The sequence below is a fragment of the Ixodes scapularis genome, unplaced genomic scaffold (assembly GCF_016920785.2).
Source record: "Ixodes scapularis isolate PalLabHiFi unplaced genomic scaffold, ASM1692078v2 PGA_scaffold2__306_contigs__length_199485367, whole genome shotgun sequence".
NCBI classification, from domain to species: Eukaryota; Metazoa; Arthropoda; class Arachnida; order Ixodida; family Ixodidae; genus Ixodes; species Ixodes scapularis.
Window position 1 is genome coordinate 162,622,769 of NW_024609857.1, and position 25,149 is coordinate 162,647,917.

At 45.2% G+C, this 25,149-nt stretch overlaps 1 protein-coding gene across 1 annotated transcript in view; it reads left to right on the plus strand.

Moving 5' to 3' along the window:
* Positions 1-8,445: 8,445 nt before the first annotated feature.
* LOC121836643 (4-coumarate--CoA ligase-like 6) overlaps positions 8,446-25,149 on the plus strand; it is a 35,430-nt gene continuing 18,726 nt past the window's right edge. The window contains exons 1-2 of the mRNA XM_042291603.1: positions 8,446-8,694; positions 13,176-13,320. Coding sequence (XP_042147537.1) covers positions 8,446-8,694; positions 13,176-13,320 — 394 coding nt within the window. The remainder of the gene's footprint in view (positions 8,695-13,175; positions 13,321-25,149) is intronic.

Genomic DNA, 25,149 nt, shown 5'->3' on the forward strand with positions numbered 1-25,149 from the left:
AGATAAATGTACGAACTTTTTTGTCGTAAGAAAGTTTCGGGAATCTGACCTCAGATTTTTTTTCTAGAATGAAACAAGTTCCTTGATAATACCACGCGCGTCGGCGAGCAAGCGCGTGCGTGGCCGAGTGGTTACCGCGCTTGACTCTCGTGCGGAATATGAGGGTTCGATTCCAGGCAGCAGAATGTTTTTTCTTAATTTTTTCTACTTGGCACTCTCACAAATTCGAGAACTTTTTTGTCTGATCGAGTAACGAATGCCCTACGCGCCGAACGTTCTAGGAAGAATGTTCTAGAGATCCACGCGGCTACAAAAGGTGCTCCCCGTGGCAAGCCGCAGTCAGCCTCGCCCCAGCGTTCGACCCTGCTGTTACGCCGACTTCGACGCCTGCGACGCTCTGCTGTTATCTTGTGTTCACTTTTTTGTTTCGGGCACAAGTTCGCCCCATTAAACGTTTTAGTTTCCTCAGTTATTCTCTGTACTTTCGGTTAGCACCCGTGACAAAAAGTTCCAATGTGGCTTTCGTTCAGCATGGTTCACTGCCGATCACCATGTAAGCTTTGGGTCTTTCGTACATGAGGCGTTGTCAACAGGCAACAGTGTCCTTGCATCTTTGATTTGGAGAAGGCATACGACACGGTCCGGCGCTACGGCATACCACAAGATTTATTCCATCTTGATTTTCGTGGCCGAATGTTGAGCGCTGTACAAAGTTATCTGAAGCACCGTAGTTCCCGCGCGAGGCTGGGAAAAACTCTCCTGTAAGGAGCTCTCACAGAAAAATGGAGTTTAAATGGGATTAAACCTGTTATAGCGCCAGGTGGTGCAGGTTGAGAGGAACAGTTTATTTCCCTTTTCTTTGCTCTGACTTTGAAATTGAAAAGTTGAGGAAAATGAAGTCCCTCGGAGAGTTGTGCTAACTGTCACTCCTTTTATCGTCAAACTTAATTCCATTGGCCGTGCAAATCTTCCTTCAGTGCAATATTCTTTATGTGTTGATAATCTACAGATTTCCGTTTTGTCCTGTAATTCCTCCATTTGTGAACGTCGGTTCGAACCTGCGGTTAATAATTTGGTCAGATGGGCCGATACAAATGGTTTTAAGTATTTATTGAAAAACAACTTGTGTTTTTTTTTTGTTGATGTCGAATTCTTCAAGAACCGTCTTTAAACATCTATGGTACTCCTATTGATGAAAAAATTAACACAAGTTTTTGGAGCTTCTGTTTGATTCCAAGTTGTCTTTCGTTTCAGCTATTAAGAGCTTAAAACTCAAGTGTCTTAAATCTCTGAACATCCTTAAGTTATTATCACATGCATTATGGGGCTCTGACCGACTATGCCTGCTGAGCATCTATCGCTTCGTCATTCGCTCTCAGCTTGATTATGGTTTATTGTTTATAACTCTGCTCGGATACCAGTTCTGAAGATGTTGGATCCCATTCATCATCAGGGGATGCGATTAGCTGCTGGTGTGTTTCGCACCTTTCCTTTGCATAGCCTTTTTACAGAAACGAACTGTCCCTGGAGTATAGGAGATTTTCTTTGGGTTATATGTACTTCATCCGAGTACCCTCTGTCGCCGAGCACCTCGTTCGAGATAGTATTGAAAATATCAAGTTTTAGAGCACATTTCAAAGGAAACCTTCCCCTTTTATTCTATAAGGAATAATAGTGCATCACAATCTGGTGGGATGGATGCAAAGCCTCTAATAGTCCAGTACCCAACAGACATATATAGCCCCATGAAACATCTGCCACATGCATTGCGACCTTACACTTACTAAATCTAATAAAAAGGATGTTTCACATAAAGACACAAGGCAGGAATGTTTTGAACTTCAAACCAGATATGAGGAGTATGCAAGTTTTTATACAGACGGGACAAAAAAAAAAAAAGACTCGGAAGTAGGCTGTGTTATGGCGGAACCATCGGTAAATCAGATAAAAATAATCAATTCAACAACACCTATATTAACAGCAGACCTTTGTGGATTGATGGTGGCAGTTGATTACACAGTTAAAACAAAAGACTTCCTTACGCTGTAGTCTATACCGACTCTTTAAGTTCTCTAAAGGCAATCACATCAATCAACCGTGTAACAAAACCAGTGGTTTCTGGGTTAAAGAACAAGAATCTCTTGGTTGCAAAAGAAATCTTGACATAGTTTTTTGCTGGGTACCAAGCCATGTTGGCATTCCTGAAAATGAAGAGACTGATTGCGCAGCCAGCTCTGCTAATGATAGAGAAATCGACACGCACCAAATACTATATAGAGATTATTACAACTCTTTGAAACGCTGCATCCAAGCAAAGTGGAAGCTGGAGTGGAGTAATAAAACCGGCAACAAACTGTATGTGATCAAACCTTTTCTAGACGAGTGGGAGAGTGCCCGACATGGGGAGCGCTTCTATGAGGTCACGAATCGGTCATACCCGTTTTATACATGGACACCTTCTGAGGGGGGGGGGGGGGGGGGGGGGGCATGCCCCTCAATGTGGACACTGTAACTTACCTCTAAGTGTTATGCACATACTCATTGAATGCCCTATGTGTGTGATCCATGCCGTTATAAACACCTCTTACTGCTTTATAAAGGACGCAAACCACTACACCTTGCATTACTACTAGGTAATGCACCGCTCATCCCAAACAGCTGTTTTTTTAGCTTACTCACAGGTACAGGCCTTCTACACCGACAGCGATTTTACTTTATATCCTAAACACATTGACATTTTTTTACACTTATACACAGTCATGTGCATAGCCTTATTACATTCGCTACTATAGCCCTTTCTTCTCCATAAACCTGAATTGCCATAGTCTAAGCTAGGCGCAACATGGCCTTAGATGCGGATGCGCTATGAACTCCCAATAAATCAATCAAAAAGGAATCTATTTGTCGGTTTGCTTTATACTAACAAAACAAAAATGATGGTAGTCGGCGGAAAAGTCTGAAAAACAGAGTTCATGTTAATATGCAATTTGTACGCACACAGACGACGCTTAGGCTTGTCGTAATGAAACAGTACTTGCAAACCACGCACAAAGAATTCGAATATTCTGGAGCCTTTCGTGTTTTTTTTTTTTTGTTTTTTGTTCTGCTATTCTTTTGCTCCGTGTGACGAAAACAATCGAATTGTTCTCAAGCGAACTGTTTCTTCAACAAGAAAGGCAAGTTGCTTTTGCTGCTTTCACAAGATTCAACCGATAACGACAGCCAGTGTACTTTCGAACACCTTCGTCTAGCTCTTACCTGAATAGAACTGAGGCATAGTGACAATCTGTGGTAACCGACCGACTGACCTAACCCTCACGCTACTTTCCTTCAGTATCAGCGATTCTAGTGGTTCGGAACTGGCAGGGTGCTTGATTCGTGGGAAGAGAACGCTTCCGGCCAAAGGCTGAAAAATACGGTGCAGCAGTCATCTAGGGTGGCATGTATCCAGGAACGAAGTGCGCGTAGGATGTCCGTGGGGTACAAAATTTTTTGGGGGCAACATGGGACGATGAACCGTTATTGCACACTAAATAAAACGCAAAAAACAAACGACATTCACACATATAGAAGTATAAAACTTCTTGACCTAGTATTATCTTGGTGGCTAGATATTTGTCAAGTATCCTTTTATGTCCGGCAAAACAGTTGAGTAAAACGAATAGTATTGGCGAATAAATACAAATCACGAAAGTTCAAGTTAAGTAGGTCGCTCCTATTGAAACAATGTTAAAAATGTCCTCCCATTTGCTATATTAGACACGGGCTACTATGGTCTTAATTTGTTTTGTTTTTTTTTCATTTCACATCTTGCGTACTTGAGCTCGCCACAACAAGCCAAATACGGTTTAAGGCGGCATAACAAAGCACATAATATCATTTCTCTCATTTCATTTAGACTCAACATGATGTTTGACCAGGCGGAAACTGTTGGAGCAGTGTTCTCGTGCGCAATGCCCGTTGGCTTCCGAATGCTGCTCAGAGTTGTCTGTTCCGGGGCCACGTGCGTAAATATCTCCGAGGGAACAAGTTTTCAGGAAATGGTGAACACTGTTTGCAGATATCAGGTAATCCGATAGGTTTCATTAAAAAGAAACACATTTGCCAAAAAAACGTTTTATTACCGGAATGCTATTTTTTTTCTGAAACCTGTTTATTCACAGGGTGCACCAGATAACTTAACCAAACTTTAAAAATAAACGGAGCACACTGCGGGGAGTGAAATCAACTGTATGTTACTTAGCGTCTTTCGAAAGTTCACGACTTCTTTTAGTGGGCCTAGTTTTTTGAGTGATTCAAACTAATTAGCTAATTTTTAATTATTCGTTTAAGGGACGAGTCGTGAATCAGAACATTGCAGAGAGTATTAACAAACAACTACTTAAGATGTTTGCTACATATTACGAGTTGTAGGCTCCTTTTCTTTACCCTAAAAAGTAAGCTCGCATAAAATGGAAAAAAAAGAAAACACCTGACAACGCGCACTCACATCGCGTTTGCACCGCTGTGAAGGCTCGTTCACGAACTTGCAACCGAGTAGGACCGGCTGAGGCGAGACCGGTTTTTAAGCCTCTTGCGACGGCTTAGGACCTGCTCCGCAGCAGTGCATCTTGTCTTACGACGTCGCAAGAGGTTTAAAAACCGGTATTGTCCCACTCGGTCGTACTCGATGGCAAGTGCGTGAATGGACCTTTAGGCGTGCTCTAAAGGAACGAAGACCATCTTATTACTGTCGCGCTGTCCGATACAGCGCTTTACGACTGGAGGTGCTCGCGCCTAACTTCGGGGCCTACACCCACAAGAAGCCCTGTCTTGGAAAGTGTTAAAGTCGATTTCGTTCCTTCAGAGCGCGTCGGAAAGTGCTGCAATCACGATGCGGCGTTTTCAAGTGATCTTTTTTTTCTTTACATTTCGCAGGCCTTTTTTCAGGCTAAAAAAAGAATCGCTTAAAGCGTATTATGTTGCAACCACTTTAATTGGGTGTTTTTAACGCGCTCCACAACTTTCCTATTTACACCTCGGCCCTTCTGCGAAAAATTAAAATGTTAGCAAATTAGTCATAATTAAATAAAGAGCTAGGTGCACTAAAAAAATGCTAACACTTTCGTAAGACGCTTGCAAACGACAGAGTTGCTTTTGTCCCCGCAGAGCGCTCCACCTTTTTTTTAAGGTTTGATGTAAGTAATCTAGTATATTATTACGAGAGGAATTAACTAAGTGATGCAAATATTGCTGTCTTTATTGTTATCATTCTTAGTCTAACTCGAAAATAGACCCCACACGGCGACATGTAGGAATACAAAATCTCGAGGTCGGTGTACTGGTATCATGAAGATATAAATGCTTAGCTTGCAATAGTGAAGTAGTTTTCATTGTATGAACCGCCTCGATTTAACGCGGAGGCAAATTAAAGGAATGCTTCATTGATCGCGAACCTTCTAAAGTATTAAGACACTCGGGTAATTAGGTACGCACAAAAGTCAACGGCTAAGGTTAAATAATTTGTACTTTGTAACAATTCTTAAAACAAAGTGCATGCTTATCAGTCTGTCTTCCAGAAAGTTCATTCCTTAAAAACGAAGACAGAAATGTAACCTATGATGTATAAAGAAAAGAGTCGTGGTGAAACTCAGTAGCCCATCTGGTTAAACTTCTACTTGAAATTCCAAGTATGAAGTGCTTTCAAATGTTCGGAAGCGAATGCGTCAAAATATGATCGGTGCGCACGAGCTTTTTTCTATTAGTCTTTATTAAGTGCTACCAATCCAAAGGTCTAGTTTTCTTTCGCCTGTATAAAATAGTTCATACGTACGTGCAAACATTGCCCTAAATGTTAAAACTGCCTTTAAAGAATCTGTATTTTCCTCGAAATGCTAAACTCCACTTCCGTGATTTCTTTCATCTTTTTAACTCGTTATATTGCTCTTACTAGAAGCACCAATGACTATGTCTAACTTTGTTCCGCCTGCCTAAATATTGATTATGTATATTTGTGAACTTTATTTTTGTATATTGCAGCAGTGTTTTAGACTTTCTCTTTTTTGTGCTTACACTTATGTAATACATTCTTAGGATGTCCTTGAGGGCAATGAGCGTGAACTTAAACTTGAGTTTTCGCTTGAGAATAGCACTTCTTGAATTCACAAGGTCACCCCCCCCTCCTCCCATCCATCCATCCCCCCCCCCCCCCCCCCCCCCCGACACTGCAAAATTAGCGAGTTTAAGGACAAACAATGAAGCCCTCAGGAATACCTTCAGGTTTCAACCACGGTCATCTCTAAAAGAATATGAGGATTTCTAATCAACGTTGCAATTTTCAAGGCAAAAGCTGTGGTAGTTGTAATCCAAATTCCGAGAACAAAACATCACACATAGGCTTGGTGGCAAAGTGCGCTTCAGATATGAAATGTGTGTGTAATTTAATGAAAGTACTGCAGTGATCTAATAGCAACGTCTACAACGTGAGAGCGCGCGCCCTACTGATTAACCCTGTCAGAACTCACAAATGTGCCTACAACTCCTTCCACAAATGCACTAACGCCATTATTTTTAGTTGCAAACTTTAATTTCATACCATTTCAGTTACTTCCCACTTAAAGGCCCGGCTAGGGAATTACAGAAGTGGGGACAAACTCGAGTGGATTACATCGCCTTGGGAACCTGATATTATTTTGGTACCGAAACGTGGCGGACATCCAATGTCCAGAACACAGATTGACCCTTATGTAAGAACTAAAATATTTTCGAAAATGATCGAGTTTCTAAGATTCCTTGTGAAGTGTGATTTGTATCTAGAAATAAGATGGGTTTGAGTCGAGTTGGACTTCCGCCACGCGCTGATTGATTGGTATATGTTACCGCCTGCCTCGGATAAATCCCGGTGACTTCATTGAAAATATTTACACTTGTCTGAGCAAAGTGACAAGTGTTTACTTCAATGGCATTATCATAGTTGCTGGAAATTTAAACTTTCTTGGAATCAGATAGGCGAAACTTAAGCCATTTTTGAGTTGTATACATCCTGGTCCCCTCAACGAGGGTCTTTGTTTCAAACAAACCAGTATAAAGGATTAAAGTTCCAACTAGATATAACGTAGTATTATATTTTTTTGTTGTTGTTTTTGGTGCTGAACTTGCGAATTCAAATGATGTTATTGACCTTATTGGATATCACGTAATTGTACATGTAAACACATTTGCCCTTGAAGTGCTTCAGGAACTCTCAAAAGCAGATTAATAACAACATTCGCACGAATGTGGACGGATTAAATAAGATGAAACTCATGTTTTTCTCAGTATAACACAACCGTCACGCTGCACACGGTTAACGACAACTGGATTATACTCAAATCTAGACTGCAGCGTTTGCTTTCAATCTGTCTCTAAAATTTATACCAAAGTACCAGTAACCTACCATTGGTTTATAACCAACTTAAAAGGTTTACTGAATAAGAAAAAAACGGCTATTTACAAAAGGATTGATGACATGATAAACGCTAATATATGTCCCCTTCGTAACGGGCAGTAGCTTGCTCCCTTGCCCTTGTAAATCAATTTTCTTCCCCCCTGCATTTTTGTAACTATCACCAGGCAGTGTGTGATATCGCCAAGATAAATTTCAGAAGATCGGGCCAAAAAAACAAAAAACTAAAAGAATCACCTTCGCCAAAATAAACAACTAAATCGGTTTCACACGAGGTGTTTTGCGTACGCTTTGCTTTCGCGTATTGCCCACGCAACAACCAGCCACTGCCATACTAAAATTTTCCACTGACGTTTTGTAGGAAGCGGCAAGCAGCTAGAATAGAATAATAATAAAACATTATTGCCTCTACTTACAAAAAGAATGCAGTACAACGAACCTTCCTGATATGCTGTCACGTCCTATGTCGCCATCTTACAAATCACTAGCCCTTTTTACGTCGTCAGTTTACCTTAATAGAACTCCACGGCCGTGTGCAACACCAATGTTTCAACGAGCTCTTCACATACCGTGCGTGATGTCTAAATAAAATGTCCCCATACGTCGTATCAGCTTAAGTCTAGGCACAGCCGACTCTACGAGATAAGGGACCAATCAAGCCCTGCAGCCAAAAGAGCAAGAGACTAGGCCTCTTCTGTTACTCATTGCTTGAGCGATCATAGAACACGCACAGAAATATGACGAACATCATGATAGCGCCTTGTTTGACGCTGCCTGATTGCTCCCATCAGCTCGTAGCGTCGGCTGCGTCTAGACTTGAGGTGAAACAAAGTATAAGTTTCTGCATGGAGCCCGAAAGTGCCGAAAATACCCTGTTCTTCGTAGTATATTAGTATACCTCTGGAAATGGTGGAATACGGGCGGCTGAAAGTTGTACTACATCCCTCGTATTTGACTTCATCGATTCGAGTATTGACTTGAGTAACCTTGTTTTCCAGATTACGACGCTCTTTGCCGACAGCATGGCCGTACATCAACTCGCCGCGAATATGCTCCGAAGCGGAATTCGACTTCCCAGCGTAAAACATGTTGTGGTAATCGCCATCCGCGTAACGGAAAGGGCCGCAGAAACTATAATGTCGGCGTTTGATCTGAAAAGCTTCAGGAGCATGTATGGGACCACAGAATACGCGAACGTGATCTCCTGGCTGCCACGGGAAACAATGGAATATAATACGATCGGCTTTCCGGCCCCAGACGTGAAAATAAAGGTGAGCGATTTCTACGGATAAATACTTGAGGTTTTTTTTTCAGTTGAGCCGCCTTTTGCGCGAACACTTTGATAACAATTCGGCGTCTCGTCAATCTCCAGCGAGCACAGGCAGCCAAAAAACACGGCGGAGGGTAACAAGCCCGTGCTGGAGGCCGGGCGTCAAAAGTAAACGCACTGCCGTTCTCATCCTGCCAGTGCATGTACTTTGTTCTCGCCCAAGCTTGTAGTGCGGTGGAAGCTAGGCACTCGCCCGTAGCCTTGTAGCTGTGAAGGTTAAAGGAGATCAAAGAAAAGAGCGCGCGTAGGGGACCCGTCAGGGAGCGCCAAAGAATGCCCCAGTGGTAGAATCCGGAAGCACAGACGCGCTCCTTTTTGTTTTGTTTATTTCGGGAAATGAGCGAGTCGTGGGACTACCCTCCCCTAATACGCCCCCCCCCCCCCCCCCATTTCTCCGTGCGCCGGTAGCCTCTTTTCATAGCCTCCTTTCTCTTTGTCTCGCAGCGCTGACCGCTCATTCAACACCTCCTAGATGCCAAAGGCAGTAGAGCTCTTCTCGTGACGTCGCAAAGGAAGGCAATCGGGAGCGCGCGTCGAAGCGCCGAACCGGAGGCAAGACGCGTGGGTCGACCGTCGTAACAAAGCGCTTTTATTCTAATAAGCGTGTCTTATTAGATACAACGAAAGATGCACATCCCCCGGAATCATGACGTAGTTTTTCTCGGGACGCGCAAAGCTGGGCCGAGGCTGACGTGGAGAGGATGGCCTACTTGTTCCAGCCACCGAAGCGGCTGCTTTTGTACGAATTTTGAGTGACGGGTTAATCTTCTGTAATCTTGTAGAGGGACAATAGCGACTTCTTGGACACAAAAAAGACATTCTCGGGGAGAGGCGAGTTCCTCCTTCCTCTTTTCTCTCGTGGTGGCTGGAGGTCAGACAGTTATCGTCACTACCTGTCAAGGTTCCCAGACGGGCATTACAAACGAGGCGTTAGCAACAACCACCAGGTGCACTTTGCTAATCGTTTAATTCGTTTTAAAATTTCTTTTTGTGCCTTGTTCATCAAGAGATTGGTGTGTCTGATGTCATACTGCTCCCTTGAACACGAATAGACCAAGAAATAAGCGCCGAAACTTCGTTGTAGTATCCCTTTAATGGAAAAAAAATATTAGCTTTTACGTGTGGTAAAGGAACCAAGCTTACTATTTACGATGAACTAACCCACTTCTTTTTATAGGCTCAAGCTGCCTTTAAACAAAAAATGATTTATGCATTATTCAATAATACTATTACATTAATATAGCTAGGATTGTAGTATGAACGCAGTAAGGGCAAAAAATAGCATCAGTATAAATAAACGCATCAGCACAAACAGCGCACTTGCAACAATCGCACATAGACTTGCTATTCACATTCCAGTGTAAACTTGAATGTTATCACGCACATTTACAAAATGTCCACGCTATTGCACACCGATAACGACGAAGAACGAGATTCCATTCTATCACGAGACCAAACGAATCGACTGCAGCACTCTACTCGGGTCCTACATGAACAACAAAGCCCGTAAATAAGTTATTTGTCACTTGTCGATCGTATCCGTACATCCCACAATGTCCGTCACGAAAAAAATTTAACACGAACTCAAAGAACTCTTTCTCCGTGTCGAGGGAGAGAGATCTATCGAAAATTGACCAGTGCCACCCTTCACTTGTGGCCACACATGTCGATTACACCGTAGCAGGACCGAGAATCCACGCAAATGCCGTAGTATCAAGAAAACACAAAAGAACGACACACACGAGCAGCGGCAGAGCGTGGAACGAGACTTACGTCGTCGACCCATCTCTTGCTTGTGTGCGCTCCCTGCAACATTGACTGAATTTTTTTTTTCCTTGCTTTTGTGAAACGTCTCAGCGTTCCTTTTCAGAGAGTCAACAGCTCACACATAACGAGAATTTACCAAAATCGGAGCCCAAGAAAATGTCGCTGCCAGAGCCGGTTCATTCGAAAAGTGTGAAGAGCTGCGGAACTGCAGTGTGGTCTCGCGGTTTCGGGGATAATCATAAATATAAATTTGGTAGTTTCAACCTTGGTAGCGCGTTGTATATTTCGTTTATATTATATATATAATAAATTATACAAGGCTACGCATTTAAAATATATATTAATGCCGGATAAATGGGAAAGAACAAACCACGTGACCTGAGCGAGCAGACGACGCGGCCGCAGGAGAGAGAACCAGTGAAAGTGCCTTTTCACGACGTGTCCTCTCTTCCTCGGCCATTGTGACGACACCACTCAAAGCCCTGCGGCCTTAGCTTCTAGGAGGTTTTGGCTGATTGCACCTGGAAGTGGACTATGATTTCCGAGTTAATGCAATCATCCAAACGAAGATGTGTTTCGCGGAGAGGCCCCAGGCCGCCGCGCGGTGCTCTGCCCTGGTAACCCCAGAGCCGTATATTGGGAGAGTTCGGTCAGTGGGTGGTGGCGACGAGGGCGCCAGAGAGGAGAAAAATAAAGAAAAGGGAGGAGGGCGCCGAAGGAGCGAGAGAGAAAGAAGAGAGCAAAGACGGAGACGACCGCCATTTTGTTGCAACGCTGTCGGCGCGGAGCACTGTTGAGGCTACGCGCCGTCTGCTACGGGCTTATTTCTTTTTCACCGAAATCAATGTTTGCGTTCAAAATTGGAGGCACTTAATTCGTTAGTTTTTTAAGCCACCGAGGAATAACACTAAATATTTTCCTGCCAGAGCCTGCCAAATAAAAGGAAAGAACCGAAATTTGGATGTCGATCTCATGCATTCCGCCGGACGAATGAAAGAAAATGGCGGCCCTCCCCGCTAAGCTGGGAGCAGCCGAGAGTTCACGCGTATGCGCTCACGCCTCTCGCTCAGCGCCGCGGGCTGATTGGCTCACTCGGGACGGGGTCTTTCCGGCGGCGAGATCATAGACTGGCCAAACTGTCCCCATACACGGCTCTGGGTCACCCCACAAGCGGCTCTCTGCTACCCTATCGGTAACCAATCAATGCCGCCCCTCGCCTTTTTTTTTTGTCAGGCGGCCGGGCGTTATATGGCTTTATCTAGGAATAGACAGGCTTTTAAATATAAAGTAGGCTATGGCTCGCCGATCTAATTAACCCCCACCCTTCTATCACCTGTACAAATAATTAAATTACTTGTAGTCAATTACTTTTGGGAGTAATTTTGTAAGCGTTCGATTATATTTGTCCGAAAGTAATCGCAACAGTAATCTGATTATTTCGGAAGTACTAAGATCGCTTGCAAACGTTACTTTTGTTTTCCACCCTCGTTTTAGAGCGCAGCTCTTAGGCGCCCGTTTTCGGCTTGAGCGGCGTCGGCGTCAGTAACGTCACTGATGGCGTCATCATTGACGTCATCGGCATTGCCATCGTCACTGATGACGTCATCAGTCAGGTCATCGGCATTGTCACTAATGACACCATCAGTGACGTCACTGATGACGTCATTGGCATCGTCATCGTCACTGATGACGTCATCGGCATCCGCATCGTCATCGCCACTGATGACGTCATCAGTGACATCACTGATGACGTCATCGGCATTCGCATCGTCATTGTCACTGATGACGTCACTAGTGATGATGACGTCACTAGTGATGATGACGTCAACAGTGATGTCACTCGTGACATCATCGTCATCGTTACGTGACCTCATAGGGGTCACGTGACCCCGGTAACGTCACAAGACCCCCGTGAGGTCACGTGACCCTTGTGAGGCGACGGCGACGCCGCTCGAAGGGAGGAGTAGCAAACAGGATGAGGACGTGAGGAGGAGGGAGGAGGGGTATACCTTCCCCTCAGTATTCTTCCCTCCTCCCCCTCAAGAGCTGCGCTCTAATTCGGCGTTACAGGGAGTTGTAAACGGCTTTCATTGTTTTTTTAATGGCGCGTCTTTGTCTGCACAAGTTTTTCTACCAAGGATTCCTCGAATGAAACTTCCAACGGGAAACCCGGCTTACCGAAACTGGTGGCATAAGTAGATCGTAATTCGGTGATTCTAATCCAACAATTGAGCGTGCGAAAGTCCCATTTTTAGGCCAGCAGAGAAATCGGTCGTTTTAAAAATCTCAAATTATCGGGGAAAGTAACGGTTTTTTCTTCAAGTAACGGCCAGTGTCTTATCGCTCGATCAATCACGTAATTAAATTGCATACCTTTTTAAGTGAGAATAATTTGAACTTTAATTCGATTACTTTTTTCATAACGCGTACAAGACCGCTCGTTTTTCACGCGTGGATATCGGCGTATGTGTATGTGTTTGTATATGTGTGTGTGTGCGCGGGCGTGTATGTGTCTGTGTGTGCGTGACCTCGCGGTGAAAGAAAGACGAATGGCCGGTCCAACGAGCGCGCGTACCTTCTACCGCACTGTAAGGGGTAAATGGAGTCAAACACCAACTATCTTACGGGCTAACCGCCGATTTTAACCGAAACCAGATTGTGGACATCGACACCGGAAGAGTGGTTGGACCCGGGGAGCTTGGAGAACTCTGGGCCAAGTCCCCGACAAGCATGAGAGCCTACCATAACAACCCAGAGGCGACCCGCACAGTGGTTACTCCGGATGGGTGGCTAAAATCAGGTATACGTTTGAGACATTTTGAATTTGAATGTATTATAATATCTAGTGTAAAATATAAGCTAAGAAGTATCGTACATATTATGTTTGCCTGTTTTCTACGTTTGGCGGGTATCGGAAAGTTTATTGAACGCCGTTCCATTGAACGCCATTGCATAGAAGGGGACATTTTACCAAACACCATTTCATCGAAGGCCGTTTCATGAATAGTCCGACGTCGTTTCACCGAATTTTACTCTACGCAATGTTGGGAGTATTTTCTTTTTTTTTTAAATTATATATTAGCATCTTAAAACTAAATAGTGCCTTTTCGACTCTTTTTGATGCTGCTTTCAGGTAGTATTAGAAATTTCGACTTATCCTCATTCTGGTAAACCCGTTGGTTTAGAAAGCGCAGATTGCGCGATGGACATACGTTCCCTTGGAAGGGGAAACCGCTCGAGGAGGGTTTGGCCCTGACGGGGCGCTGTCTATAAGGCGAAAGAGCAAAGTAGAATATATTTTCCAAGTAAAGTATTTGGGTTCCGCTCCTTCCGGGCGTGCGTGTAGTCATTGCTTTTGGATTGCGAGGAACCTCTTGTGACGACCAAAGTAATCGTAAGGGGAGGAGTTTAACGCACCCGCTAATGTATCTACTGTCGAGACCAGTTATAACGAAGTCGGCTATAACGAAGTCGGCTAAAACGAAATAGCGGCTACAGCGAAGCGATCACGATTTCCTATTTGCTTTTGCACTTTGTTATAACCGAAGTCGATTGTAACGAAATAACAGCTACAGCGAAGCGATCACGATTTCCCCTTTCCTTTTGCACTTCGTTATAGCCGAAGTCGGTTATAAGAAAATAGCGGCTACAGCGAAACCATCACGATTTCTCATACTCTTTTGCACTTCGTTATAACCGAAGTCGGTTATAACGAAATAGCGGCTACAGCGAAACCATCACGATTTCTCATACTCTTTTGCACTTCGTTATAACCGAAGTCGGTTATAACGAAATAGCGGCTACAGCGAAACCATCACGATTTCTCATACTCTTTTGCACTTCGTTATAGCTGAAGTCGGTTATAATGAAATAGCGGCTACAGCGAAACCATCACGATTTCTCATACTCTTTTGCACTTCGTTATAACCGAAGTCGGTTATAACGAAATAGCGGCTACAGCGAAGCGATCACGATTCCCCATTCTCTTTTGCAATTCGTTATAGCCGAAGTCGGTTATAACAAAATAGTGGCTAAAGCGGAGCGATCACGATTTCCCATTCCATTTGCACTTTGTTATAACCGAAGTCGGTTAAAACGAAATAGCGGCTACAGCGAAGCGATCACGATTTGCCACTCTCTTTTGCATTTCGTTACAACCGAAGTCGGTTATAACGAAACAGCGGCTACAGCGGAGCGATCACGATTTCCCATTCCCTTTTGCACTTCGTTATAACCCAAGTCGGTTATAACGAAATAGCGGCTACAGCAAAGCGATTACCATTTCCCATTCCCTTTTGCACTTCGTTAACCGAAGTCGGTTATAACGAAATAGCGGCTACAGCGAAGCGATCACGATTTTTCATTCCCTTTTCCACTTCGTTATAACCGAAGTCGGTTATAACGAAATAGCGGCTACAGCAAAGCGATCACCGTTTCCCATTCCCTTTTGCACTTCGTTATCCGAAGTCGGTTATAACAAAATAGCGGCTACAGCGAAGCGATCACGATTTCCCATTTCCTTTTGCACTTCGTTACAACCGAAGTCGGCTATAACGAAATAGCGGCTGCAGCGAAGCGATGACAATTTCAAATTCCCTTTTGCACTACGTTATACCCGAAGTCGGTTATAACGGAAAAGTGGCTACAGCGAAGCGATCACGATTTCCCATTTCCTTTAACACTTCGTAATCACCGAAGTCGGCAATAACGAAATAGCGGCTACAGCGAAGTGATCACGATTTGCCATTCCCTTTTGCAGTTCGTTATAACCCAAGTCGGTTATAACGAAATAGCGGCTACAGCAAAGCAATTACCATTTCCCATTCCCTTTTGCACTTCGTTATTACCGAAGTCGGCTATAACGAAATAGCGGCTACACCGAAGCGATCACAATTTCTCATTCCCTTTTGCACTACGTTATACCCGAAGTCAGTTATAACGGAATAGTGGCTACAGCGAAGCGATCACGATTTCATATTCCTTGTCGCACTTCGTAATAACCGAAGTCGGCACTAACGAAATAGCGGCTGCAGCGAAGCGATCACAATTTCCCATTCCCTTTTGCACTTCGTTATAACCCAAGTCGGTTATAACGAAATAGCGGCTACAGCAAAGCAATTACCATTTCCCATTCCGATTTGCACTTCATTAACCGAAGTCGGTTATAACGAAATAGCGGCTAAAGCGAAGCGATCACGATTTCCCATTATCTTTTGCACTTCGTTATAACCGAAGTCCGTTATAACGAGATAGCGGATATAGCGAAGTGATTTCCGATTCCTGTTTACTTCCTTATAACCGGTCTCGACAGTATATGCTAAGTTGTGACATCATAAGCTTGCTGCGCTATCCGCTGGTTCGGCATGATCTGCCCCGTGACCTAGGATCACGTGTGGAGCTATAGCTCGTCGTTCGAGAGCTGCAGCTGTGCGTGCCGACGGTCGCTTGTTCACGCAGACTCGCGTGAGTCGTATTTGCTCCCGCTGTCAGCGCGCTTTCTTTTGGCCCTTCTCATAGCGTCGAGTATAGGCAATGAGCTGTGGATCGCACATTCCGGTGTCCGACGCCTACTGAGCCGCTTGGGAGAGCTCGCTTTTTTACATTTAATTATATCGAATTATGACTAAAAATCCCTTCTCTTTAGATTCTAATGAATTGTCTGCTATGGCTTGTGTATGCTTTATGTTGCTTTGCCCCCCCCCCCCCCCCCCCCCCACCCGAGTAGCGATTTTTTTCACACTCGAGAGTAACACTTTTCGCACGAAATTCAATCTATAAACACATGGTGTTAAAAAACGACATGCACAGCTCTAAAGCCATGAAAGCACGGACAATATACGAAGACTCTGATATCCAGTTTTATGGCCATGATGCCTGCCCTAGTGCCCTTCATGGGCATTGTCAGATAAAAAATGCCTAGAAAATTGCTGGGCAATTGTGTTGCACGTGAAACGTGAAGTTTCAGTCCGATTTCTCTGGGATTGACGTCTACGCTCTCGGCGTTCTTCATCGGTTAGTTAAACGAATGGCTTAACACATGGCATGTACACAGGACAGCCGTCTCTGGAGTTGAAATACCGGCGCTAATCCGAATTTAAACACCTGGTGCTCTTCCAGAACCTGAACCATCGGATCAGCGTCGAGCTAGGGCGTGTAACGCCATCACCTAGCTCAGCCAATCAGCATCGAGTGAATCAACGGCTTTACAAATTTCTAGATCCCCCCCCCCCCTTCCCTTCACGAGAAAAAGATGTTTCACGCGGGGAAGTATTCATTTCTGCAGAACGCCCAAGTCATGAGCAGGTGGGGTTAGACTGTCTTACTGCGTATGGCGATGTGCAGTTTCTTTATCCGGTGTGAACATCACGGTTCTTTTTTCTTCCAAATAACGTCACGCACGCCCTCGTGCGTTACAGAAACAAGAACGTTTTGAAGATCCTATGCGCGTTACGTTTATTAGGAAGTTTTGGGAGATCGTATTGGCGCTCCGATAACGATACCCGATAGAAAATACGACGGATGCGCAAAGGTGCGGGCGAAGTATCGAGAATACCTCCAGGGCAGTGAACAACAGGCGCCTCGGTCGGCTTCTAGTCAGCGCGGCTAGCGGCCAGAAGGGGAAACTTTGGCTAGTTAATGCCGCCGAATTATTGGATGAGCGTTGCATCAGAGTTGCGGAGGGTACTCGGACGTTCGTGCTTCATACGTGGTCGAATGATTTCTGCCGTCAGAAATCTCCAAATCTACCTTTAAAAAAAAATATTTTCAAAAACAGAAATTACGAGGTCTTCCTTTCTTTTGCATTTTTTGCTGACCGAGAAGGAAAAAAAAAAGATGCCTTCTTTTAACAACTTAGGGACCAAACATAGCCTGAATAGAGATGCTAATAGTTGTACCCTTTATAATGGGTGGTAGCTTGCACCGCGTAGCAGACTTACGCCACCTAGCAGACTGGAAACAAAAGCAATGTTTAGAAAAACTGTAGCTATCCATTCGAAAAAAAAACTGTTTTTGAAACGTTCTTGGACACCCCAAAAACTCTTTCAGTTCGTGAAGAGCTGTTTCGCCTCAAGCACTATCGCCCACTGGAGCACTAGAGAGGAAACTGGGCGATGAACTCTTTCACATCAATAAGGGAGCTTAAAAGTACCCCATATAGGTTTCTCACGAAGAAACATTTTAGGGCGTGCTTAAAATAACTTTTGAGAGTGCGAAATATAAACAAGCCGAGAAACTTTTAAGAGTTCTTCTACGACAAGATGTTTGTACAATGTAGATGACAGCGTCTGAATGAGATAACACTATGCAGTGGACGTTTCTGAGTAAGAACGCGTACCCAAAATATTGAGAGCGACCTTTACGTAAAACTCCTAGGTTGTATTATAATGCATGAAATTCAGTACTTAAAAAGAGATCGTTCAATTTTTTTTAAGGGCATTACACAATCGTTTTTATTGGGAGTGAAAACCAATATTTTTATAAATTTCCCCTCTGAATTTAAAATGGAAACCCACTCACAACTCATGTCACGGGACACCATTTTCACTGCTAAATTTAGGGGAGAAACCGAATCGATGCATAGGTCTCGCGACTTCAGGTTACACAACACAAATTCCCCCGCCAGATTTAGCAGGGAAACAACATTTTTTACGCGTTATGTAACGTCAGTGTTTTCGCTAAATTTAGCGGGGAAATTAAATTGTAGGTGTGGTGACGTGACGTTAATTTCGCCGTGAAATCTAGTGGCAAATGCATGGGCGGACGGACGGGCGGACGGACGGACGGACAGACCAAATATTTACCAAATATTTTGTAAAAATGCATTTCATGCTTTGATAATGTGGTCGAGTACGTTGGGGAAGTTTGCAGTCGCGTTCTTTTCTAGCCACATACTCTTGAACCAAATCACGCAACCATGGGGCAGCACTGATGCAGAAAAAGGAGGATTAAGAGTCTGCGAACGGATCAACCTTCGCAGGTGACAAACATAACTAGCCATCCCTCCTGCAAATTTGAATAGCCAAACTCCAGAAACCCACCTCCCCAGTGGGCACGGACCCAAGTTCACAGTGCACACAATGTCGAGTGCCGGACACATGCACGCACTTAATATTGGACTGCTAAAAGTTCTAGGTCGTTTGAAATCTCCATCTTGTTGACCTGCCACCCCGAGTACGACCCCCGAACTTACACCAAGTGATCAAATTCCTACCCCTTAAACTTCCCGACCACCACAATCAGATCCTGGACTCTCTGCTCGTCTTCATGGCCAATCTCACATAGCACATTTAGGCAACCATATTTTACCATTTCCATTTACAAATTGCTCTAGTTAAGAGAACCGGTTTTTATATCCTTCCGTTTGAATGGCAAACATACTTAATAAAAAGTAATTAAACAACGTTTCCAGGGAGATTGGGAAAATTGCTCATAAGATGGCGCGACCAATCTAGCCAAACTTTATTGCCCAGCCGGTATGGCTATCGAAAAAACACGATCTACTAATACTGTTTACTGTAATATCCGCGGTAAACAATAATCGTCGCAAGGAGGGCCGTATAATATCTGATGCACATTGCGTCACCCCGTTAGCGTAAACATGACATTAGCACGTTTCCGCATCTTACTTCGAAAGTGTATTGGCGTGCACAAAATTTTAACGCTCAGGTTAGGGTCCCCAATGAGAACTTCCTATTCCATTAGTACTCTTTTCGACAACCTTTGAATTCTAAAAAAAGAAAAAAATGGCGATGTATCAGTCGCGCCAACAGTGACATGCGGTGGCTATTCCAGTTTAGTCACGAGAAAAATGAATGAAAAAAAAATGGATACGGTGATGATAGCAAAATTAATTTTTCTGTTGTTCGACGGGTCACAAACACAATAATACGACAACAATAGCACGAGAAGTTGATACTTAGAGGAGTTAGTATATGTCTCATAATAACATTTTTCGAACAATTTTACAAGATCATTTTCTGATACGTAGAAGCTAAGGATTTTCAAAACACGGTTCAGCATGCTGAATGCTGCGGAATTGTGAAAGGAAGTATCTAGCAAACAAATTTCGCACGTTTACATTTTCGAAACTAGTCGTTGACTAGTCAGCGAAGCTAAGTAAGCTGAAATTAACACTATGCGGCACTGGTTCGAAAAACAGGTGCCCGCCCCAAGTCTTCGGCCTAGGGACAAGGCTGTAGTGTCTCTATAAATGCAACTGCTAGTGGGATTATGCCATCAGCTGCACGTCAAGTCGAAGGCGTGCCTGTCAACACGACTCACAACGTGAATGACCACCCTCGCACTAATCAGGATCTTCGTCCGAGGCCCCACTGGGCTAACGGTAACCCGGAGCACCAAAACCATGTGTCGAGTAGGCACCGACACCTGGGGCTGCGACCGTTACCCGATAACCATAAGAGTCCTCCAAACAGGACTGAAGAAACGGAAGCGAGAAGCCAAAACCATCGTTTGGGATGACTACAGGGCAAAGATGCTCTCCTTAATCGATCGGTAAACAGCTTCGAGGACCTGACCAAGATTATGGCAGAAGCCAACTTAAAGGCGACTCTCAGGAAGCTGGTCGACGAGAACGTACCCCACCCAAACACACGCCTCCCCGCCCTATTGAAACAGAAATCCAACAGCTTAGAAAAGTACGAAAAGCACTGAAAAAAGAGGAATCTCAGAAGAGCAAACTGCCTGGCAAAGAAGGCCCAAGCGTACGCGAACAAGCTCAGCAAATTCCACAGGTTATAACTCTGCGAAGACTTCAACGAACATATATCTCTCTCAAAATGGTGAGGGAGGCGTGCAACTCCATGTTTCGAGAAAAAAAGAATGGCAACGCCGTACGAAACTAGGCATTAAATACTGACAGGAGCGTGAAATAAGTTCTAGAAGAGACATGGAACATCTTTTTTCCTCAACCAAACAACCACACGAATGATTCCACGTACCAGACGAAATTCGAAGAAGAGGAACAAGAGCACTACAGCACGAATTTAGATTAAGAGAGTTATTGAAGAAGAGAAAGCCAGCTGGGTGGGCCGCTCCTTTCTCTGCTCCTGGTATTTTTGATGATTTTGGCCCTGTCTCTATTTGCAAGTAAGACAAATCTGAGCAATCAATCGTGTCCACGAACAACCGACTGCAGCTCATCGCGGTACGGGTTACTTCAAGTAACCCAAAACACGGCATAACCTCCCAACCCAGTACACCCGTATTGGCAAAAATAGTTAGTGTTCCACTCCCTGACGCAACAATAGCTTTCTGCTTCCGTCTTCGTATTTTATACCGGAGTTTCTTGTATTAGTCTCCAAGGTATTTGACAAGACTCTTCTCCTTGAACAGAACAACCGAATTTGGAAACAGGGAAAGATCAGTAGACACTGGAAACTGTCCTGGGTACACCCCATACCTAGGCGTGGGAAGAAGCCGACAAGCCACAAAACACAAGTCCTTTGTCCCTAACGTCGGTTCTTTGCAAGTTGGTCGAAGGTATGGTTCTCAACAGAATAGACTGGATCAAGGACGTGCGAGGCGTATACGATACCGTCCAGACCTGATTCAGGAAACACCTCGGCACCCAAGACAGCCTGGCCCTGATCAGAGAGAGAATACACGGTTCTCCCCAAAAGTGGAGAGCAAGCGCGAGAGACACAACTGAGAAGAAAGATGCTGGTGGCGGTCGGCACTGCCAAGGCTTTCGACTCGCTACCGCACGCGACCGTAGTGAACACCACGAAGAGACTGGGATTGTGGGGCAGGCCCCTGGACTTTGTAGAGTCTTTTCTGAGCGAACGACGATACAAGATCAAAATAAGAAACATTGAAAGCAGCGAGAAGTTCATAGTGGTTGGTATGCCGTAGGGCTTGGTCCTATCGCTAACGCTCCTCAACCTGGCCATGGCACCGCTCCTCTGGTGACTAGCCTGAATACCCGACCTGGCTTTCACGATGTACGCAGATGACATCAGCATATGGGCGCTAACCAGCAGAGACGACGCGGAGCAGCTTAAGACGTTACGACAGGGACTGGACATCATCGATGCATTCCTCACACTCACGGGCATGAAGCCGTCCCCGGAAAAAACAAAGTACCTGGTCTTTGGTGTGGGATGGGACCGAGCGAGGGCCAACCTAAAGTTCGACGGCAAGAATACAGGTAAAACGGAAGAACACGCGATCCTGGGGATGCACCTCAACTAGAACCTGGACACCAAACCCTGGTTACAAAGGATGAGTAGCACCTAAAAACAGGAAGTGGTCATCGTCAGAAGAGTAGCCTCTCGACATGGCGGTGCCGTCGAAACCATCGCCAAGACGATCATCCAGGCAGGGCTGATTTCCAAAATCGCCTACGAAATAAGATTCTATAAACTAAACAAGCAACATAAAGGCAAGCCGGAAACGCTACTGAACGAAGCGAGACACGGAACATCCGTTCTACCCAGGTCCACGAGAATCCGAGACGTACACAAAGCAGTTCCCCTGCCGTAGGTAGACATCGCCAAGCAGGGCAAAAACCACTTTGAACGCGAACTGCGCTACAGGGAGCAGGAGCGAGTCCTGGCCGAATTATTGAGATGGAAACTAAACGACGCAAACAGAAGCCACAGCGACATACCAGCGCCGCTCCCTCCATAGAAACAAGTCGTGGTCCCGTCCAACAAGCCTTTGCCTCGCAAGATGAATACCAGCAGTTATCCCGAGAAGAGTGAAATACGCCATGAAACACATTAAGGAGGTAAAGCAAACTCGGCACAACGTGATGATCGGCTACGCGGATGAGGCGTACTCCGAAGAAAAAAAAAAGGGGTGGCCCCCGCGTGGCACAGACCGAAAGAAGGAATCGCGCGCACAAAACTCTGTACGATGGGATACGGTTCAGCCGTAGAAGCAGAAGCCGAAGTTGTACTAGAAGCTGTACGCGAAGTGGGAAAGACGGCCGACAACGGAACCAAATTTTGAATATTCAACGATTCGCAAGACGTCGTGAGCGCACATAGGACACAGCTGCAAGCCAATCGAACGATCATAAAAATATGCCAGCTGGCCCTAAACCTGGGAATGAGACAAATCAGGTTGTCCATGATGTCCGCGTGACCACCCGGTCACGCGGACATCACGGGAAACGCCGCCGCGGACGCCGCCGCAAGGGAGCTCCTCCGTTCCAACCTCTGGCCCGACGATCGCTCGCAACAAGGTGTTCCGGTGACGTCATCAGGCGCAAGCTACGACCCGGTCGGTGCGATGCAACGCCGACGCGCCGACATCAGAAAGGCACTCCGCCGCAAACTCGCCGAAGAAGGTGAACAGCCCGAGGAAGCCATCCCAAAAGGCTATCGCAGACGACAGACGATCGGGCAGTGAAGACTCTGCGCCAGGAAGGCAATAAAACCGGCTGTCTTCAAGAAGTGGGACACGAAGCGCCACAGAGCAGACCCGGCCAACTGTGTACCAGACCCGGAGTTGCTCCCGTACTGCAAGGAACCCACCAAGCCTGACGACTGCCACCTCCTATGGAAATGCAGGAACTTCAAAAGAGAACGAACTATGGCACTGAGCCTCGTTGAACCGCAAGACAGACCCCATCACCAGCAGGGGCGTAGCCAAGGGTGGGTGGGGAAAGGGGTCGAGGGGCTTTAGTTCCCCCCCCCCCCCAAAATCCAGCCAACCCTATATTACACACGTGTCTTTTGACCCCCCCCCCCCTTCCCCTTCTCCGCACCCCAAGTCACGGACATCCCAGCCAACTCAGCCCCTCCCGAAACAAATTCCTGGCTACGCCACTGAACTCTAGCAACCTGTTGCCATCCCGTCGGGAAAGAGACCAAGAGAGGAGCCAATTCTGTCCAGCCTACTCTCCTTTCTAGAAAAGTCTGGATTGGCTATACGCATAGAAAATACACCCGCGCAGCAGCCCGACGGTGAAATACGGAAGGGGACAGCGAGAATACCATCTCCCAATATTTACTCCTCGCATCCCATACCTTTCTTCCCAAATCCTCTACCAACCCTACAATCGATCTAATTTCCCCCCGACCCTCCACCAGAATAAATTGTCGGCGAATGCTTCTCTGTATATCATCCTCGCTGACTCCATACTCTATGGAATCAAGCAAACGTTTTCTTTCTCACTCAGCTACAAACTTCGGCGCCAAAGCGGAGCCTCGCGCATCGTCTTCGAAAGGCTTCTTTGTGTTGTGTCTGGACCCTGCCATGACAGTCTCGGTCACTGAACTCCACTATCCTGTCAGGTCAAATCAGCCTGCCCAGTCAAATCCCTGACTAGGCAGGCTGGCTCACCCCCCAACATGGCCTCGTCGCCAGACTACTGCCCCAGCTGGTAGCATGTTCGTGCTGCACTGGGTGAACAGTAGTAACTATCGTCGGGCACCGAATTATGGTGCTTTAATAAGCGTTTATTTTCTCGATCACTCATCGAAGCTATCGCAGACACCGCCCTTGGGGATGAGTGAGTGATGTCCACGCGACTAAAGATGCTACATCCAACCTACAATTCGTTTAACCTTGCCGCTTATGAAGAATCGCTGGTGCGTTGCTGTTTTTTTTTGTTTTTTTTTTTTTTGGGGGGGGGGGGGAGGGGGGGGAGGGAGCTGTTTATTTAGCGGCTTTACGTCGTTGTTTCGAAGAACGCAAATCAAGGTGATCATGGTTTGAAGTCTTAATGAATGTTATCAATATGTCCGTGGTCTTAGAACCAAAGCAGATAAATTTATGTTGTCTACTGGGCGGTGAAGTACTGATAATTTGCAGGCTATCTTTGAACGCACATGAACGTAATGATTAAGAAAATTATCGAGAATCGGTCTGGGCTTCTTCTAATAGGTTCGACCTTCTTCTTGAATCATGTCATTTCCCCATATTTCAGATTCTGCACTCTTTAAGGTTGAACCGCATGTAAGCGATTTAGCGAGCTACGAGGCGAGCGACGGCGACATCGACAAGAGCCAGCAATGTAGAAGGAGATTTCTCACTGCCGCTCGTCGTGTCTCTTAGTTTTTGAATTTCTAGAAATCGTCGCTCATCGCTTTGGTCGCTTGCTCCCGTCGCTTTCATGCGGTCTGCCTCGTCGCGCGACTGACCGAGCGACAGTGAAGCGGGTCGCCGTCGCTTGTCTCGCCGCACGCCATATCGCTTACGTGCTGTTTATACTTTATAGACCACTTCTATATCTTTGCAAACATAGATGCAACTAAATATCTATCGCGTACAGATTTAATGAGATCTTAATCTACTGAACGTTGACTGGTTTTCTGGTATAATTAACACCGAGATGTCATAATGCGTTAAAAAGGGTCTCGTCTATTGAGCTATAAAATTTTTAATGGTTATACGCAAGAGAAAGCGCTTGCGAATTACTCCAGGGATAACCTTGATTTAGTTTTATTCAAACTTTCACGTTTTGTAAGTGACCAGCCTAAATCATCGGTTGGTAATTGCTGATGCTTACCGCTCTACACCTGTAATCTTGTTTTCAATGTCCTTACAGATCACACAAGTTCCCTACGTTATGAAATGTGCCTATAGACACAGCAGTGAGTTTTAGTATTGCGTATACGTGCAAACGCAAGCACTGGGTGTTTTGCGTTAGTGTTGCGTG